This window comes from Lissotriton helveticus, chromosome 7 (genome assembly GCF_964261635.1).
Source record: "Lissotriton helveticus chromosome 7, aLisHel1.1, whole genome shotgun sequence".
In the NCBI taxonomy this organism is placed as follows: Eukaryota; Metazoa; Chordata; class Amphibia; order Caudata; family Salamandridae; genus Lissotriton; species Lissotriton helveticus.
Window position 1 is genome coordinate 1,202,116,607 of NC_136068.1, and position 20,799 is coordinate 1,202,137,405.

Here is a 20,799-nt window from a genome sequence, read left to right on the forward strand (position 1 = left end):
CAAATCATCTTCCTTTGCCACACTGCTCACCACCAGCACCCCAAATTCCTCTGCCATCACCACCATGAACATGTCTCCCACTGCCTCCACCAAAGTCACCATTGTGATCCTCTCTTTTGTATTCAGGCCCAGGTAGCCCCATGAACCATTTGCCCCCAATGACCAACCGTAAGGTGACGGTTGCTGGGATGAATATAACGTTGATTCGCCCCCCCCAATCCACATCCCCAACCTACCAAGTTCCATTTGCAGCATCTTCATATTCAACCCTTCTTAGGGTTCTTATTGGACTCAGTCTTGGAGAAAGTGTAGCCCAATCAACATTTCATAACCTGCTTGTTCTTTGTCAGCCCAATTGTCACCTCACAGTATGTTCTGTCATGCACTTCCTGAGAACGATGGCCTCCTGTATCGCCATTGTTCTTCTTGCAAGGCTTCACATGCACTTCCACCAGGAGTACCTTGCAGCGCAATGGTCTCAAGTCGGTGGGTTCACTGGGAAGATGTAATTTTGGTAACGGCAGGGGTACATCTCTCTCTGCAGTGATGAAAGAACAACTTATTGCAAACCACAGCTTTTGCAGACCCAACACCACAAGTGACAATTACCACGGGCTCCTCTTGCGTCTTGGGATGTGTACTACAACTACATGAATTTTCAGGGCATGTGGCACACTCAACAACCGGTTTGCCACATTAGCCACTTAGAAGTGCTAGCCATTCGCTCAGCTCTGAGAGCCTTTTTTCAAGTTGTTTAGGGTAAAGTGGTCTCTCACCACGACAGTGTGCGTGACCACCAAGTACTACCTGCAGAAGCACGGCAGCACACACTCCACCTGGTTCTCTCACCTGGCCCAGGCGATCTGGCATTGGCCACACCATTCATCTAATGGCGAAGGAACTCCCTAAGGCGGACAGAACCTTTGCAGACCTGCTCAGAAGGACAAATCAACTAGTCCCAGAGTGGGAACTCTACTTCCAGGTCCTTCACACATACTTCCAGCATTGCGGCACCCCACAGACAGACCTGGTTCAACCCCAGTAAACATAAAATGTCCAAGCTTTGCTGCCAGGTGCCTACACACATAGTCCATGGGCAAAGCACTATGGATGAATTGGCCAGGGATAAATGCCTACACTTTTCAACCTCTCCAGAGGATTCACTTTGTGATGAGGAAACTCCAGCAAACATTGCTTCACCTCATTCTAGTAGTGCCAACTTGGGCCAGGCAGCCCTTTTAGTCCACCCTTTTAGAGATGTCTGTCATCTGTGACGAGAGGCTTCCTCTCAGACAGGACCTGCTGATGCACTGGCATACTCTGGTGAAGCATCCCAATCCCAGACAGCTCAACCTTCCAAATTGGCTACTGATGTCTTAGAATTTGGGTACCTCAATCATCCACAGGTATATATGCCCATCCTAAAAGAAGCTGAACAGCCTACAACTCGGGCCTGGTGCCCAGCAAAATAGAAAATGGTTTGTTCAGTTCTGCATTTTGAAGGGAATTAACCCCCTAAAATCTAGTGTTATACCATTCCCTACCTAGAGAAAGCAGGCCTTGTCTACACTTAGCTGCTGCCAATACACAGAATAGAGAACAATTTCCCCTCTTCACAATTCCAGTTGTTATATTCCCGAGTTAGGCCCGTGTTGCGAAGCAGCTAATTTCTTACATTGCCCTACAAAATAACATTTCAGCTGTGAACTTTTGCACACATTTGCATGCATGACAATGTTGGATTAGTTTCTCTGAAACTACTTTGTTTACACATCCAGCTTCGCACAACATTATTCCAATGCCTTGAACATCATGTACTAGGCCTATCTACGCACTGGGTACAAAAGCCGTCTTATCTTCATCCACGATGCTATCTACATACCTATAAGATCGCTCATCTAATTTGCACAATGCAAGGTTGTTTATTATTATAAATATTGAGCATCCCAATAGATTAGCAGAGGAGAAACTTCAGTTGACACGGAGACACTGAGAATCCACCACACACCAGTCTGACTTTCCTTGAGGTGTGTCCAACTGGGACCAAGATTGTGTCCTTCACTCTATCCTATCAGGAATATTGTTGGTTCAATAAATATTATTGAAAACGTTCCACTGTATATTTTCTGTATATTTCTCTGAGAATAAGCGACCACAAATGGCTGAGCGAAAGGTTCTGTACTCTTCCATGATTCCTGAGGAATCAGGGTTGTCATGTTCATTGGTTGCTAGAAACCATTCGCTCCCTGGTAGGTTAAGGGGGGCTTATGGTGGCACTGTGAGCTAGCTGGTCTATAGGCCAAAATATCCTGCCGGGATGTCTGGAATCAGTCTTGACACCAAGCCCTTAGTTGGTGTTGGCCGGACGGATTTGAAGGAACTACACAACGCAGTTATTACGGCCTTCATGCAGGTTCTCAAGCAGTAACTCTTTCTGGAGTGCCCCCTGCTCCGAGGTGTAATATCAATGTAGTCTTCATCAGAGACATAGGACTGCCATTTGAGCCTATGTTTTTTTTTTGTAAAAACGGTTTTTATTGGCAATCAAGTGGAAAAGGTACATTACAGGATAAATTAAGTCAGGCATCAGTTAACGATGCGGCAAAGCGGCACAGCTCCAACAAGACACCTTTTATATAGAACAGTCCCCAACTGACCTCCCCCCCCCCCCCCCGCATTCCCCTCCCCCCCCCAGTAGCCAGTGTGCCGAGCTCCTCCTTGCCAGTCGATGATGTGTTATCAGCCCTTGTCCTGAACAGGGACCACAGTGGAGGGTAAGAGGCTCCCTTCAACGGAGAGTCCCGACCCCCAGGTCTGCCAGCAGTAGGTGTGAGTAGTGTGTGCACCCTGGCGGGTGTGAGGAATCCCAGGTTCGGTGCTCTCACCCTGGAGTCTCCCCCCCATCCTCGCTCTGGTCGCCATCCGGCAGTTGGAGCGCTACTACCAGGGCCTCCCACGCCCTGGCCACCTCCAGCGCTTTGTCATTATCAAGACTCCTAGCCTGGCGCAGCCGCAATGTACTCTCCGCTTTCGCCCAGCGCTCTAGTGTGGTCTTCCAGTGCAGGTAGCTGGGGCCTTGAGTCGATTTCCAGTGCATGGAGATTTCCCGCTTAGCCAATATTAATCCCAGATCGCAAAATTTGCTGGTAACTCGGTTGCGAGGGGTGTGAGGGAACCACAATAAGAGGCATGTGCTCATGTCAGGAGCGATCTGCCGGTCCGTGACAGCATTCAGGCAAGACATTACCGCCTCCCAGTAACCCGCTAGCTTGGTGCAAGTCCAAAACATGTGGGCGAAGTCCGCTTCCGCGGTTCCGCATCTGGGGCAAAGCGAGGAAGCCCCCTCGAAATATTGCGAGATCTTCGTCGGTGTTAGGTACGCTCGGTGTAGGGTAAAAAATTGGACCATTTGGAACCTGGCGTTCCTTGTGCCCTTCCATGCTCTGCGCAGTAGCTGTGGCCACACCGTGTCAGGGATAGAACGCCCGATGTCCCCTTCCCATTTGGCTCGTAGCCCATCCAAGGGTCGCAAGGCCGTAGATGTCAGCCGTCGGTAAAGGCATGTGACAGCCTTGTAGGTGCCAGCGGCCGTCACCACATATTGGCAGCACTCCGAGGTCGGCGGTTCAGTGAGCCCACTCCCCCAATACCGACGAATACCAGCCACCAATGCAGCATGCAGCAGATACCCACCCCTCGGCAGATCGTAGGAGTCCTGCAGCTCCTGAAACGGGAGCAGCGAGCCGTCCCTGTAGAGATCGCCGATCATCTGCAGGCCAAGTTCCTCCCAGATTGCAAGGGTGGACCAGTCGCTGCCATGAGGGAAGGCCGTGCACATCCCGAGCGGGATGTCTGGGGCGTAAGGGCGAACAGTACCGGAGCGCTTGTGTGCCCGAAGCCAACAGCTGCGGATCGTCCGTTCCTCCAAGGTGAGCAGAGCTAGGTCTAGTTTCTGTCCCAACACTATAAAGGAGATGATATGTCTCGGGAACAATTTGCCCGGCACATCCTCCGGGCCTCGGAACTCCAAAGCCACCGCCTGGGTCAGCCACTGCAGCTGCGCTGCCAGATAGTACCACTCAAAGTCCGGGGCTGCAAGGCCCCCGTCCGCTCTGGGGCGCATCAGCGTGGTCAGCGCAACCCGTCTCCTGCCCGAACCCCAGATGAACCCCGTCATCAGGGAACGGAGTCTGCTGAAAACCGACACGGGTATCCAGATCGGCAGAGTGCGGAACAGATACAGCAATCGGGGAAGTGCCACCATCTTCAACAGCGCGACACGACCCGCGACCGAGAGCGGCAGCGTCTGCCAGAAACCCATGCAACCCCGCAGACTCCGAATTGCCCTGTTGATGTTACCGTCTAGGAGGGCCGCAGGCGAGTGATAGATGAGTGTGCCCAGATAGGGGAGGCAATGGTACTCCCACTGCAAGGCACCCTCCGGCTGGGTGTCAGCGGCCCTCGGAGTCAGCGGGAAGAGGCAAGACTTCCCCCAGTTGACTCGCAGCCCCGAGAGGCGACCAAAGTCCGACAGGAGCTGTTCGGCCCCACGGAGTGAATCGTCCGCGTCCGCCAAAAACAACAGGCAATCGTCCGCGTAGAGAGAGATGTAGTGGGTGTCGTTTCTCAGCTGAAGCCCTGCATACGCCCGGCCCAGCCGGGCATGCGCTGCCAGTGGTTCTATGGCCAGTGCAAATAACAGGGGCGACAGAGAGCACCCCTGTCGGGTTCCTCTACCCACCGCATAAGAGGCTGAAATGGTGGTCCCCGTTTTGACCCGGGCCGCGGCCGCGGCATAGAGCAAGGCAGTTCATTTCACAAAGCGGTCACCCAGCCAAAATGTCTCTAGGACACGGAGCAGGTATGGCCACTCGACGCTATCAAATGCTTTCTCGATGTCAATCGAGAGGACTGCGGCATTCGGAAAGCTAGCGGCCTCGCCCCCCATGATCCTGAGCAACCGGCGCACACAGGTGGCAGTGGTGCGCTGAGGAATAAAGCCCGCCTGGTCGCTATGCACCAAGGAGCGCATGTGGGTCAGGAGCCGCGTCGCGAGAACCCGGCTCAGGATCTTATAATCCGTGGTGAGCATGGAGAGCGGGCGGTACGCCGATCGGCAGCTCGCGGCACCTCCTCTCTTCAGTAAGGGTATCACTAAGGCCTCGCGAGTAGACGCCGGCAAGCACCCCGAGTTCCAGGACTCCTGGTAAACCGCCTGCAGTCGCGGAACCAGCACATCCGCATAGGCCGCATAGAATTCAATCGGGAGCCCATCTGTACCCGGAGTCTTCCGGCGAGCCATGTGTTTGATGGCCACCCTGATCTCCCCCTCGGAGATATCTCCGCCCAGCTGTTTCGCGTGCTCCGGGTCGAGCCTGGGTAACTGCGCCGATACCAGGAACTCCTCCAGCTCTGCCGGGGGATCTGGCATCCTGCTCTTGTAAAGGTGTTCGTAATACTGGAGGAATTGGTCGTTAATGTCCAATTGCGTGTAGACCATGCGCCCCTCCGGCGTGGCAAGCGCCACTATAGGGGAGCCACGGGCCCCAGGGCTGGCCAACCACGCCAGCAACGAACCCACTTTGTCCCGCTCAGCGTGAGCTCGGACCAGGAACTCCTTATAATCAAAGCAGCGCAGCTTTTCCAATGCTGCCGCCACCACGCCACCACCTCTCGTGCCTCCGAAACCGCGCCATAAGCCTCAGTGTCCGTATGGCTGCGCCGTTCCTCCGCGCGCAATCGGTCCTCACTGCGCTCTACATCCTGCAGCAGGGTTTTGCGGACACCTGCGGTAGCCGAGATGCAGACGCCCCGAACCACCGCCTTAAAGGCGTCCCACTCTGTAGCCCTGCTGGAGGCTGTGTCCACGTTGGCGTCGAAATACCCCTCCACCCCACTACGCACACTGGCCTTAAATGCTGGGTCCTCCAGCGTCAGTGGGTTTAACCGCCACGTAGGAATAGCTTGGCGCCGTCGCATCCACTGTACCGTCACCAGGCAAGGGTTGTGGTCAGACACCGTCCTAGTCAAGTACTCACTATGACGGACCAGGCTCTGGATGTCCAGGGAACACAGAATGCTGTCTAGGCGAACATGCAGATCGTGTGGGGGGGAGTAAAAGGAGAAATCCCTGTCCGTCGGGTGGTGGGTCCGCCATGCATCGACTAGGCCCCAACTACCCTGCCAGTCTCTCCTACTCTGCGCCAACTTGTGAGCTGCTGCCTGCGCTAGCGGTGGGTGAGAGCGATCTAGCCCCACGTCCAACACAGAGTTAAAATCCCCCCCAAGCAGGACCGTGCCAGCCAGGACAGTCGCCAGCTTCCCAGACAGTCGCGCAAAGAAAGCAGGCTGGTCCACGTTCGGGGCGTAGACACTGCAGAGTGTCACGTCCCTCCCATCCAGGCGGCCCTGTACAGCAACAAACCTTCCCTCAGGATCAATTATCGTCACCAAAGGCTGAAAGGGAACCCCCGCCCGGACCCAAATCAAAGCCCCCCGTGCAAATGCCGAGTAAGTGGTATAAAACATATGCCCCCGCCACCTGCGCTGCAGGGCCCGCCCCTCAGTCTGATCGATGTGGGTTTCTTGCAGGAAGGCAACCTGCACCCCCCTGCGGACAAGATGGGCATGGACCCTGTGGCGTTTCAGCATGGAATTCAGACCCCTCACATTCCAGGTCACACACTTCAGATCAAGGAGGGTCCCCATTCCTCACGACAAGCACAACCCCAATGAAAGCAACTTTCGCACGCACACTGGCTACCCCCCATGAAATGAACCCCGACACACCCCAACAGCCCCACGTCCCACCCCTCCCCAGAATAGGTCCCCAACAGTAGAAACCCATCCAAATAAGTAGCACCCAACAGTAACAATCCCTGGTAACTACCAGAGTCCCACAGTAGGTGTGGGAAATGAGGGGGTGGCCTGTCGCCTCTCTCACCAGCTCGCCAGCAGCTCACTCCCCCGAGTCAGTTAGGCCCCCCCTACGTGCCCCATGCCCCCCCGCATCCCCTCCACAAGTAAAGCTACTAGCGCCACAGCTGGTGGCCGCCCAACACCAGTCCCAGGCCCAACAGGTCAATGCCGCCATCCCAGGTCACGATCACAGCAGGTCATACGATACCAGTTCAGGGGAGCATTGGCCTCACTCGTCCAGCAAACCATCTGCAGTCCCAGGCGTGGCATGCGGAGGTATGGGGTCCCCAGTCGCCGATTCCTCCGAGGTCCCCCCCGTCAGTGCCACCGCGAGATCCCGACTCCACAGCCGTCGCGGAGTCCAACGCCTGAGAGATGTCGGAGACCGCCTGAAGGGCATCCCTGCGCTCCTGCTCAGTTTGTGAGACCGAGGGTGTCCGAACCTTCGGCGGTCGTTTCTTGCGTCTCCTACCCCGTCTAGGCCTCGGTGGTGCCCTCCGTTGTTCCCCAGGTGCATGAAGTGCATCCGCGCCGGTCCTGTAGAGCTCCAGCCAGTCCCAGACGTCGTCGGGGTTGTCGTAGAAGGAAGATTTGCCATCGAGCATGATCCGTAGGCGAGCAGGGAACAGGAGAGAGTAGCGGACGCCCTCCTCTCGAAGTGCCTTCTTGACCGCTAGAAAAGTTGATCGCTACCGCTGGACCTCCAAAGAGTAATCAGGATATATGGAGACCTGGGTGTTGTCCACTTTATAGGGCCCCAGAGCACACGCCCTGTGCAGAATGAGGTCCCGATCCCTGTAGTGCAGCAACCGCGCCACCACCGGGCGGGGAGGCCGGCCCTCGGCCGGAGGACGAGCCGGCACGCGGTGAGCACGCTCCAGAGTGTAGAACGGTGACAGCCCCTCCGGGACAACCACATCCCGTAGCCAGGCCTCCAGATAGCCCAACATGTCGGCCCCCTCAATTTTCTCCGGCAGGCCCACCACGCGAACGTTGTTGCGGCGGTTGCGCCCTTCGCCCCCTCAATTTTCTCCGGCAGGCCCACCACGCGTTGCCATTTGAGCCTATGTATTCATCTCTTTATTTCCTATCCTGGAAAATGGCCTTCATAGTGACCATTACATCACTTAGGCACATTAGTGAACTGCAAGCCCTTACTCTACATGATCTTAATCCAGGTCCACAAGAATAAGGTTGTTCCTAGGACTAATCCCAAGTTACTCCGTAAAGTGTCATCACCCTTCCACCATAAACAGACCATAGTGTCCTCTTCCCACAACCAATCTCGGTTGTAGAAAGAGCACTCCACACATTGGATGTCAAGAGAGCTCTTAGGTACTACATTTAGAAGACCAAGCCATTCCGCAAATCGGACCAGCTTTTTGTCTCCTATGCAAAACCTTAGAAACATCCCATCTCCAAGGCAGGTGGATAGTCAAATGTATTCAGACTTGCTATCATAAAGCGAAGAGGATTCTACCTGCTCCTCCCAGGTAGCACTCCACCCGCTAGAAAGAAGCAGCCATGGCTTTCCTTGGAATCATCCCGCTGGGCTGATATTTGAAGGTGGCCACAAGGTCAAACCACACACCTTTACGAAGAATTAATGTGTAGACATCTCAGTCAGTCAACATGTCATGGTGGGCTAGAACTTTCAGACATCAGCATTACCCACATGGTAGCCATCGCTTATAGAGGTTACTGCTTTGCAGTGTATGCTAAGCAGCTGTATATGCTATAAACTGAAATGCTACGTAACATGTAAGCATCTGTTTGTTGCATGTAGTGCTGTAAATTTACAAGCGCTCTCCATCCTCCTCGGAAGCCTGTGTCTTTTGCAGATATCTTGCTGTATAATTTTCACTGCACATTGTGCTCACGCACCTTATTATTTATTATATTATTTGTTAAATTTACATGGCGCAGCAGTTAGCCAGAGGTTTCCCGGCGCCTACGGACCCATGCTGGAAGAGAAAAGGACAGACTCTAGAGGTTAAATAACCATGCTTTGAGGCCTTTACGGAACTTGTGGTAGTTATCCTCGTGGCGGAGTGGGAGAGAATTTCATAAAGACGGGGCCAAATAAGCGAAGGACCGTCCGCCCATACGTGCGCGTTTGATCCTGGGAACTTGAAACTTAGCCGGATTGGATGACCGAAGGAGACGCATAGGGAGGTGTGAGTGTAGTAAGGTCCTAAAATAAAGTGGTGCTGTACCAGCCATAATCCTGTGCATATAGCAAAGGGCTTTGAATTTGGAACGATTTTCTATCCTGCGCCAGTGGAGATTGCGGAGAGGGCCTGAAACCGAGGCCATTCGAGGTAACTGGCATAGAAGTCTGGCCGCAGAGTTCTGGACAACTTGCAGCTTCCAAAGCACCTCCTTATTAGCGCCTTAATACAGGACGTTGCCGTAGTTCAGTCTGGACACGATCAAGGCTTGGCCCACAGTTTTTTGTGTCGAAGGTGGCAGCATCCAGAGAATTATTTTGAGCCATTTCAAAATTGTGAAGCAGATTGAGGTTACCTTAACCGCTTGCTGTCGCATAGATAATGGATCATCTATAATTATGCGGAGGTAACGGACAGATTGTGATGGGGGAGGTCACCCATTTGAGGAGGCCAATGTTGGGGGCCCCAGAGATCTTTGTTTCCACCGAGGATTAGGAGTTCAGTTTTTTCTCCATTTAGTTTCAACTTGTTAGTGTGCATCCAGCTAGCTGTCTCCTCTAGACCTGTTTGGAGAGAGGACACATTAGAAGTCTGTTTGGTCAACAAGGAAAAGATAAGCTGGGTGTCATCCATGTATGAGTATATAGTTAGCCCAGCCTCTTCAGCTATAGTAGCCAGAGGGCTGACATATATGTTGAAAAGTAAAGGGCTATGTATTGAGCCCCGAGGTACTCCATAATGGGAATCATAGGGCTTAGTGCTTGCCGTCAGGGAAAAAAAACCTTAAAGGTTCGGCTAGACCGAAAGCTCTCCAGCCATTTAAGTGCTGATCCGACAATACTCCTAGAGTGTAAGACTTGAAGAAGAGTTATATGGAACACTGTGTCGAAAGCGGCACTCAAGTCAAGTAATATGAGTGCCACAGTATCTCCCATATCAAGCCGTTGACTAATAGTTTCGGTGACTCCCAGGAGCGTGGATTCGGTGAAGAAGCCCACCCTAAAGCCAGATTGAGACGAGTGTAGGATATTTTGGGAGTCTACAAATTGCGTTAGCTGGAGGTTGTTATGTTTTTCCAAGATTTTGGAGAAAGCCGGGTGCAGTGAGATCGGACGCAAGTTAGATAGAACCTCCGGATCGGCATTTGCTTTCTTTAACAAGGTAAGGATCATGGCATGTTTCCACGCTGCTGGCACTATTGATTCGCGTAGTGAGGCATTGAGGAGTTCCATAATAATTTTAAGATTAGGTAGTTCCAATCTTTGAAGGGTGGAGATGGGAAGGGGATCTTTAGGAGAGCCTGATTTGATACTAGCTAAAATGGTAGAAGTATCAAAAGGCACCCAGTTATCAAGCGTATTACCTGGTCTACCATTTTTGTCCAGTTGTATGGGGAATAGTCTCTAGTGGTGAGTCAATGGGTGTAGATGACGATTCTCCATTAGTATTGAATTCAGAGTAGATTTTGTCAACTTTATCTGTAAAGAAGATTTTCGCATTGCACTTCAGTTAGCCTCAGAGGCTCAGGTTGGCAAGTTACTCCTGACAATTCCCTTACTACATTAATCAAGATTTTGGGGCTGTTATGAGACAGCAAAATGATGTTATTAGCATGCTCAGCACGAGCGTCATTACCCAGGGCATGGTAACCTTGTATTGCCTTATGTTCACACGCTAGGCATACCAGCTGTCTGCAATGCAAATCTAACTTGGAGCAATGTACACTAAGAGGAAGAGTTACACCACAACTACAACTTGCAAACATCAGAGCCTAACACTAGATGACAGGGGTATGATCAGATGCTTACAGGGTAAGTAGACGTGTCCTTCTGGTGAATACACTAACACTAACACAGATTCCACACTGCTAGCCCCCCCTACCTCCACCCCTCCAACCACCCCCACTTTGGTGAAGTTGTCTTTGCGCACTTAATGAGGTTCCAAGTTTGACTTCACCAGTCATTTTATGCCAATCTGCTGGTGGCACTCTTCATCTAAGGGACAAGTACATGAGTAAACTGAAAACAGCGTGACAGGCTGGCACCTTTATGCAGCTCCATGTCATGACATCTGAGGTAGATGGAGTTGTGATATGGACTAATGAAGCCACCTAATGGTGATGTGAGTTGGCGCAGATTTGGCCCGATCCATTTTGGTGCCTGGGACGATTCACAGGGTGAGGAGTCTGTGGTTGCATAGTGTCTACCAGAAAGCGGTTCAGAAGATAATTAATATATTTCTTTAGACATGCATGGTGAACTCTCTGAAATGGAAGAAGGTCCTTAATTTGGACTACAAAGAAAATGTCTAATATTAAATAGAGATGTTAACATTAAAAGGGTAGTTGGCATTTCTGGGACACTAATTATAAACACTTAGCTTGCAGACTCTTCATGTGGATGACCCTCTGACTTGGGACTTCATGGCACGACGCGAATTGGAGATGGATTGCCTTCCTTTGACAGAGCATGCATCAAAACAAACAAAAGCATTGGATATGGATAGGAAGGAGCAGCGTTGCTATGCGGTTTATGAGACAGCAGTCAGCACTATATCAACAGGTATGGCTATAAAAGTAAATAGTGCTCCTATTGTCTTTTCCTGAAATGCATTGATATTTGCAAAACTTAACAGGGGATATCACATGATGCCTCCAAGCATTTTCAGTTTTTCTTGTAGTCTCATCCCTTTCCTTAATAAGTGGTATTACATTATAATGTGGGATGCAATATGTGGGACCCGGGGTTACCGGTCCACCTAGGGTAGCCTGGCACAAAGTGGGTAGGCCTAACTCCAAGGCAACTGTGTTATACTTGCGTCACACTCAACTCAGCAGTACAGCGTACCTCCACTAGAAAAATGACACCACACCGTTTTTTTAGAAAAGTATAAAGGCTTTATCTTTCCTTTATATTCAGTTCTCCGATGTGTCAGCAATAATAAGACATTATTTTGTATGCTTTTCCATTAAGATTCCTGTTTCTGTAAACAAATAAATATCACAGATCTAAGTATCTCTAATAACCCCTATTCAGCCATAGGACTAATCAGCAGTTTAATGTACAGGAGCTCATTTCAGTCAAGAACTCATTAAACTATAAAAGGTTGAGCAAAAGGTTTAGTGATTGTTCAAAGGATACCACATTTATACATTTCTCAGCGATAAAATACAATTAGTGCAAGCCAAGTAATGCCTAAGAAGGAAAAATGCAAGGAATATAGTTAGTCACATAAGCAGTCTCTTAATAAAACTGAGTATTCACCATATTCATAGTTCACTAGAATTCATGTGCTTTCCCAGGCAGGGAACTACTTATCCCGGGTGATTATTTTGCCTTCAACTAACGATACTTAAAAGACCTGGCTCCCAGACGGTCATAGGAAGAGCAGCAGCTGACTTTTCAATGACAGGGCGTTTTATCATTAGGGTTCTTCTCGTTCCTGTGTCCTAGGCCCACAACTCGCTCTTCTGTCAGATCGGGGCTTGGTTTATTCTTTTAACCCCGCTGAAACTTCTGCGGGACATGCCTCCCCCCAGCCCCTGCTTACTTAATCTCACTGATCCAGTATCTGCCGGTAACTGTAGGGATAAAGGCCCGAGACTCCATTCATGTACGTTAGGGCAATATTGCGATCGCCAATTTTGAAGAATCAATGACCTCGCCACGGCCATAGCGATATATGTGAATTTAACTAATTGCCCTTCTAGCATCAATTCCGGGTCGAATCCATACAAAATCATTTTATAATTAACAGAGCTTGAGATTTCGCACTGGTTTTGCAAGAACGTAAATATATCTTCCCAGAAAGGAACAATTTTAGAACATTTAGCAACTACATGAGACCAATTAGCAGAGTCATGCTGCAAACACCTATAACAATTCGAAGAGCACTCAGGATACATCTTGTTAATTTTAACCGGGGTGAAATACAGAAGCCATTTACTAAAAAACAGCATTCTGTGCCAATTGGCCCCTCTTAGTGCAGAAAAATTCAGCGCATTAATTTTCTTCCATATGGCGGGCGTTAATACCATATTTTCCTGGTCTAGCCATTTATTACTTGCTTTGCCATATAGATTCGAATCCCTGTTCATGGTTAACCGACGTTTCCACTCCCCAGGCTTCCTTTCTTGTATTAACAGAAAAAGTTCATTAAATAGTAAATCGGGGGGGAAAGATGTGTCGGATCTAATTGACGCAAAACACCATGAATCAGCTTATATGAACCCAGTAATATAAAATTACCCTGAATCCGGGCTATCAAATCTGGCATCATAATCCAGGTATCATTTTTCAAAAAATCATTCAGTTTCCTAAACCCTATTTTCTGCCATTTTTCTAATAGCTCCAAATTGATATCCGCCCCAAAAAAAGAGAAAACGGAACTAATGGGAGAGAATAAATTAAGAAATGGAAGAGAGTGCCTTTTTAGAAGTGCTGTGCGTCTTTTAAAAAACCAGTGCAAAACCTTATACCTAACTGTTTTTGGTGATTTGAAAATTTGAAGCGGTGAGGGAATCTGAGCTTCTTTACAAATCAAATCAAAGAAAAAATTAATAAAAAGTTCTTGGGTATTGTCCTTAAATCTAGTCATAAATTGAGCCAAGTAGGCATCATAATAGTCTTTCAGATTCGGAAGAGCAATCCTCCTTGTTCCTTATCCTCAAATAAAGTGTGCAAGGCAATGCGTGGCGTCTTTTTAGCCCATATAAAAGAAGAAAACAAAGATTCAGCCTTAGTGAAAAATGAGCCAGGCAGAGCACAAGAGATGGTTGAGAATAGAAAATTGAATAACGGAAGAACAGACATCTTAATTAGAGCAATACGTCCCAAAATAGTTAATGGTAGGGAATTCCATCTTTCAAACAATACGCAAATTTTCTGCAGCATTGGTACAAAATTTAAACTATAAAGATCAGCAACTAAGGATGAAAACCAAACCCCCAAATATCTTTTCGGTTTGTTATTGATGCATGACTTTAAATCAGGATGTATTAAGGGGTTGATGCCACCGCAAACTAGAATTTCGGTTTTTCTTTTGTTTATCCGATATCCCCCCAGCTCCTCAAACTCTTCGAATATTTGTAGGGCCCGAGCTTGACATTGCATTTCTGGCCTGATTAGCAGAATTATGTCGTCTGCGTAAAGTTTAATTTTAGGCATCAAGTTAATAGGGGGGAGTAACATTGGAGCTTTCCTAATTGCAGTGGCTAATGGTTCTATAAAAAAAGCAAATAATATCAGGGACAGTGGGCAGCCTTGTCTAGTGCCACGTTTCACCGAGACAATTCCCACTGATTCTGTGTTGATAATGATATTGGCGCGGGCCCCTGAATAAAGATTCCGTATCAGATCTATTATTGCATCTGGAATGCCGAAGTGCTGTAAAATAACAAAAAGTGTCTCCCATACCACCAAATCAAAAGCTTTTTCAGCATCAAATAATAAAATTAATACTGGAATCTTTCGTGCATCAAAAAAATCAAGAGCCTCCGTTAGAAAATGAGTATTGGTCAACAATTGCCTGCCGGCAACGAAACCATTTTGATCTTCATGAATCAAATCTGCGGAAAAAGAATTAAAGCGAGTGGATAATAGTTTAGTGATGATTTTGTAGTCTGTGTTCAGTAGCGTGATGGGTCTATACGAATTTGGGTCTGTCGGGGGTGTACCCTTTTTAAGAAAACTTACTACTGTCCCTTCGCGAAATGAATCCGGAACATATCCGCCCATCAACATGAAGTTTAACAATTGTATAAAAAAAATCTGAAAAGGCACTAAAGAAAACTTTGAAAAATTCTGAGGGAAACCCATCAGGGCCAGCAGCTTTCCCAAGTGGGAGCAGTTGAACTAATTTCTCTACTTCCTCTCGCGAGGAGGAGATAGCCATACTCGCTTGATCTATAGAAGAAAGAGTAGGAAGAGATTGTTTTTCCAGATACTTCAATAACTTTTGATGGTCTATCATCGCTTGAGTACCATAGATTTTCTTATAATGTGCGACCATAATATCTCCAATTTCAGTTGGAACCGAAGTGTCTCTGAGAGTCTCAGGAGAGATCAAAGAATGTTCGACGAGGCTTGTTCTCTGGCCTGCCATGCCAGGAATTTGCCAGTAAAATTACTCTCCTCATAGATTTTTTGAGAGCTCTTACGAAAAATCTCCTCACTCTGAGTATAGAGCTCCTGAGAGAACTCTCTTTTGGCCGCAATTAGTTGACTATAGACCGATCTATCTGAGCTATGTTGCATGCGTATAGTCAGATCCTGTATTTTCTGTTGAAGCGATTTATTCCTGTTCCTAGCGGCCGATAAATCGACCGCGTCTCTCCCAATAACCAGCCCTCGAATATATGCCTTCAGAGAATCCCAAACATAGTTAAGGGGGGCTGATCCCGCATTCCGTGCGAGAAAATCTGATATTTCTGTTTTAATGGCCTCCACCCAAGTCTCATCAGTCAAATATTTTCTATTAAAGACCCAGCGCTTCGGGATTCTTACCCTATCTCCCGATCCTACTTCCATAATAATCATTGCGTGATCCGAGAATCCGTTATGGAGCAACATCTGTTTAGAGAAATTAATTTGATGTGAGATTAAAAAGAAATCAATCCGGGAGGAGGATTTGTACCTGCCAGACCAACAGGTATATTCCCTTTTATCTGGGTTTTGATTGCGCCAAGGGTCTAGTAAATTAAAAATCGCCATATTATTCCTAATCGATCTAAGGGATTTGGGCTTATATTGAACCATCGACTTACTGGATGAATCCAGCCCTTTATTCATCATAATATTAAAATCCCCGCCTATAATGATTTCCCCCTTGACCATTAACAAGGAATGAAAAAGCTCCTCATATATCGCTGGTCTATCCTCCGTTGGAGCGTAAAAACTAACAAATGTCACTGGGTTATTTCTGTTAGGAATAACACAGCTGGCCCAACACCATCGGCCCATCCCATCATGCTCCACCTGACCCACCTGAGCTTCTAGTTTTTTACTCAAAAATAACGCGACTCCCTTCTGTGATTCTGAACATGCAGATAATACTCTACAGGATGCCCAACTTTTAAACATAGAAAATTCCTCATTTTTCGACTTGGGTATGTGGGTTTCCTGTAACAGAATCACATCCGGCTGTTGCGTTTTAACCCATAGTTCAATTGCTCTCATTTTTTTCCTATTATTTAACCCATTTACGTTAAAGGAAATAATTTTCACCCCCATACTTCCGAGTCAAAACAAAAAAAAACAAAAAAATCGCCACATATCTGATTTCCAAATCTGAAAATAGACTATTTTTTGACCCCACATTGCCAGGAATACCACACTTCAGAATTAACGACCTTCTTAAACTTCCGGCTGTGTGCCAGTAAATATATGGAATCATCCAAGACTTCTTTTTTTGATTTCTTACCCCCTTCCGCCCTCCCCCCTCCCCCTCTCGTCCCCCCATCCTTTATGGCCCTTCCCCCACGCCAGCCATTCAGTCCCATCCCCACCCATAAGGTGCCTTGAATTAGCACCCCTTGACCTTCCTTGGAGTCCAGTCCTGTTCTCCTCCCTCCTCCCTCGCAAAACAAAGAAGAAAATTAAGAATATTCAGCGGGATAGGTAGTCTCCTCTGCCAACCGGCAGACTTCCATAATTCGAAACAACACCAAAAAATCAAAATTCCAAAAGAAAACTTCTATACCAGAGTTCAAGGGGCAGTCTTACGGCCTAAATTCATTGGTCCTTAGAGATCATGCTTAACAGCCCCTGTGCTTCGTCGATGTCCGTGAATAAATGAAATTTGCCCTTAACCAGAACTTTCAGTTTTGATTGCTGAGCAATCATAGCTTGCGCTCCCCTGTCCTTAAACAATTGTAACATTTTTACGAATTCCTTCCTCCTTCTAGCAGCCGCAGCGGACATATCCGAGAAGATCCAACATTTAGTAGAGGGGTTAGCCGAGAATTGCCTCTGTTTAAAGGCCTTAGACAGAATAGTTTCTTTCACTCGGATATCTGCAAAATTCACAAGAATAGTTCGGGGTAGAGAGGAGTTTGGAAATGGTTGAGCAGGGACACGATGTGCTCTTGTGATCGTCAAGTCCCCTTTAAATTCTGGAATGACCTCATGGAGGAAGAAGGAGGTAAGCCACTGTGTCATATCAGAACCTTCAATTTTCTCGGGGACTCCCACAATTCTGAGGTTCGACCTCCTATTATAATTTTCCATTTCATCTAACTTTATTTCTAGAGACTTAGAGGTCTTAGAGAGGGATGACACCTCTTTTTTAACTTCAGACACATGATCCTCCAGGTCCGAAATCCTTGTCTCAGCTTCCTGAAGTCGTACAGGGAAAGAAGAAATCACTTCTTCGATTTTATCCAGCCTTTGGTTAATAAGGGCCAAATCCGACCTTTGCGAGTTTTTTATTTCCCTCACCTCGCCCAATATCATGTTGAGCATATCTTTAACTGAAATCTGGAATTCTCCTGTGGTCGCAGTCTCCATTCCTAGAATCGGACTTTGCACTTCAAGGAGAGAAGATACTATTGGCTCCGCAAGGGGTGACGCCCCATCTGCCGAAAAATTGCTTTCTTGCGGCACCAATGCAGCCGGTGAGGAGATGTCTTTAACTCCCATTGTAGAGGGGATTAGAGTTGGACTTCCCGCCGCTGGAGAGGGGAGAAGCGCAGGCATCAAATTGTCATTTTTTTCCCCAAATAGGGGGAAATTTTTAGAGATTTTCTGAGCCTGTCCTAGCCCCCCATCCTTAGACGTTCCTAGTTTGGTCGACTCGCCCCCATTCACCTTATGTACAAAGTCCTCTTGCCCTAGGGGTAAATTCTCCGGCCAGATTGATTGAACAGAGATGGGAAAAACAGACTCCGTGGACTCTTCCTCCTCGTCCCCCGAGGTTCCAGAAATATCGACTAATAAGTCCTCTTTCTCAACACTTGTGTCAAAATTTTTAGTGGCAGCTGCCTCATCCTTCATCTCCTGGCGCCTGATTCGCGCTTTGGCGCGTGCATTCAACTGTTTGCCCATACCGCTAATCAAAAATGTTGAATGGCAACAGAAAAGAAAACAATCCGTGTCCTTCAACCGCTGCGTATTAACCTGAAACAAGGGAGATAGAGAAAGTCTTTTTCCCTCACAGGTGGGGGCCGGACGACAGAGAGAGTCTATGCCAATAAATCAGGGCTAGACAGCCAGTAAGCGCCTGGTAACAAGGGCTTATGCCAATGCAATGTCACAGGGCCCAGAAAGCCCAATCCGTAACACTTACATGATAGATGCCCATTTATGATCTAGTCGCCACTTAGTATCTTGCCTGCAGTAGCACATTGCCGCTTGTACCTTTAAAGTTGTAGCTGTAGCTGTAGCCCAGTCGTTTCTTCACATCTGTCACACAAAATAAAGTCTCAGCAGGCTCCAAATACCAAGTCCGTAGTATCTTGCCTGCTGTAGCACATTGCCGCTTGTGCCTTTAAAGTTGTAGCTGTAACTGTAGCCCAGTCGATACTTCACATCTGCCACACAAAATAAAGTCTCAGCAGGCTCCAAATACCAAGACCGTCGTAGAAATCAAGCCCCTAAGCTGCGGCCGCTTGCGTGTTCACCCGCAGCCTCAGTAGCTGAGATAGCGCCTTGCAACTTGTAGCGCCGACCACAGACAGCGTCTCACCGCACACCGTACCTCGAAAACCGGATACTTTGGCTGCTCTGTCACCTTGATCCCCAGCTTAGGACATCGTTATTAGTCAGCGATTTCCTCGTGCAAGTGCCGGCGGAAAAACGGCAAATCCGCAGACCACAGCTTCACGGAGAAACGCCAGACCAGCGTTCTCGCTGCTTCGCCATTGACCACGAGGTGTGGGAGGAGGCAGGGACGGGAGCTCCGGCTACGCGGAGGCGTGGGACTCCAGCGCACAGCCTTCACCAATCATCAGGTTCATCCTGGACTCATCGCTCTCAATGACCCAGCAAGTCAATGGCGTCTCCTCCTCCTGCTTCAACACCCTCTGCATGCTCCACAAGATCTACAGATGAATCCCCATCGAAACCAGAAAGACTGTCACCCAAGCACTCGTCAGCAGCCGGCTGGACTACGGCAATGCCCTCTATGCAGGAACCACGGCCAAACTCCAGAAAAGACACCAACGTATACAAAACTCCTCCGCACGCCTCATCCTCGGTATCCCCCGCCGCAACCACATCACCGCCCACCTGAGAGACCTGCACAGGCTCCCAGTCAACAAGAGGATCACCTTCAAGCTCCTCACCCACACACACAAAGCACTCTACAACACCGGACAAGCACACATCAACGTTCGACTCACCTTCTACACCCCGAACCGCCAGCTGCCCTGCACTGACCTCGCCACCGTCCCGCGCATCCACGAACGACCAGCGGCCACATCCCCGCCAAGACATGGAACACCCTCCCCACCCACCGGAGACGGACCCAGGACCTGCTGACCTTCAGGAGACTTCTCAAGACCTGGCTGTTTAATTAGTAGCTCCTTCCTTCTCCCCCTCCCCTCTAGCGCCTTGAGACCCTAACGGGTGAGTAGCGCGCTTTACAAATGCTTAATTGATTGATTAATGTGCATCCCACATTTTGTAATCATTAATGCATAATGAGCAAATGTTTAATAAAAAGACTATTTAAATTTTTTTTAAAAAGAACTTACAAGGTTTGTTGCCCCCCGATGCAGCAGCATAGTAATGGGGCTGTGGACGCAAAGCCATCTAAAGCATTCAATTTCAAATTGTGAGACTGTTGTAAGGAGATCATGATACCTCTTCCTGACATTGTTGCAGTCCCTGTACAATTAAAAGTGGATCTTAAGGGACGGGGCATAAAGTAGCACAAGATTAAGGACTAAGATTAAGGCGCAGCTGAATTGAGCGCTGCTGCGGGGCACCACCCTTTCGCCGCCATCCCCCAGAGGCCACAGGCCACGCCCACCACCTACAGGCCACGCCCCCTCGCCGAAGGCACTTAAACAGCGCTGATTACGAGCGCCTGCCAGAGGCTTATTCATCTCCTGAGGCGCAGCCGGGAGAACGTTGCTATAACAATTGAACTGTTATTTTAAAATTGTGTATGTAATCCTGAAAAACTTTTTACCTGTGTCGCCCTTTTTGGGCTTTTGTGTTGCTGCTTGACTCCCCTAAGCTACTAGCCACGCCCACTATCTGTTAGCCACGCCCCGCCGAAGGCATTTATCAGCGCTGATAACGAGCGCTTGCCAGGGCTTCTACATCTCCTGAGGCGCAGCCGGGAGAACATATATGCAAAACTGAACCTTGTTTTTAAGAAATTGTGTATTCCTGTTTTTAATTGTGGTGTCCTCGCTGGGCACTTGTTCTTTGGCCGATTCACGAAGGCCATAGGCCACGCCCCCTCCCGCTAGCCACGCCCCCAACCGAAGGAACTTAATCACGCTGAGTGCAAGCGTCTGCCAGAGGTTACTCTATCTCCTGAGGCACAGCCGGGAGAACGCCATTACTCGTTTTGATTTATTTTGCTTGGGAAATTGTTTCAGTACTTACTGATTTATTTCGCTTTGGGCACTCTCTTTTCTTTGATTCCTTTGCTTTGGGCACTCCCGCGCAGCTGAATTGAGCGCTGCTGCGGGGCACCACCCTTTCGCCGCCATCCCCCAGAGGCCACAGGCCACTCCCACCACCTACAGGCCACGCCCCCT

General features: G+C 48.7%; 1 protein-coding gene across 1 annotated transcript in view; it reads left to right on the forward strand.

Moving 5' to 3' along the window:
- Window positions 1-20,799, forward strand: part of UTP6 (UTP6 small subunit processome component) — a 428,027-nt gene that overhangs the window by 275,013 nt on the left and 132,215 nt on the right. The window contains exon 11 of the mRNA XM_078654392.1: window positions 11,469-11,650. Coding sequence (XP_078510518.1) covers window positions 11,469-11,650 — 182 coding nt within the window. The remainder of the gene's footprint in view (window positions 1-11,468; window positions 11,651-20,799) is intronic.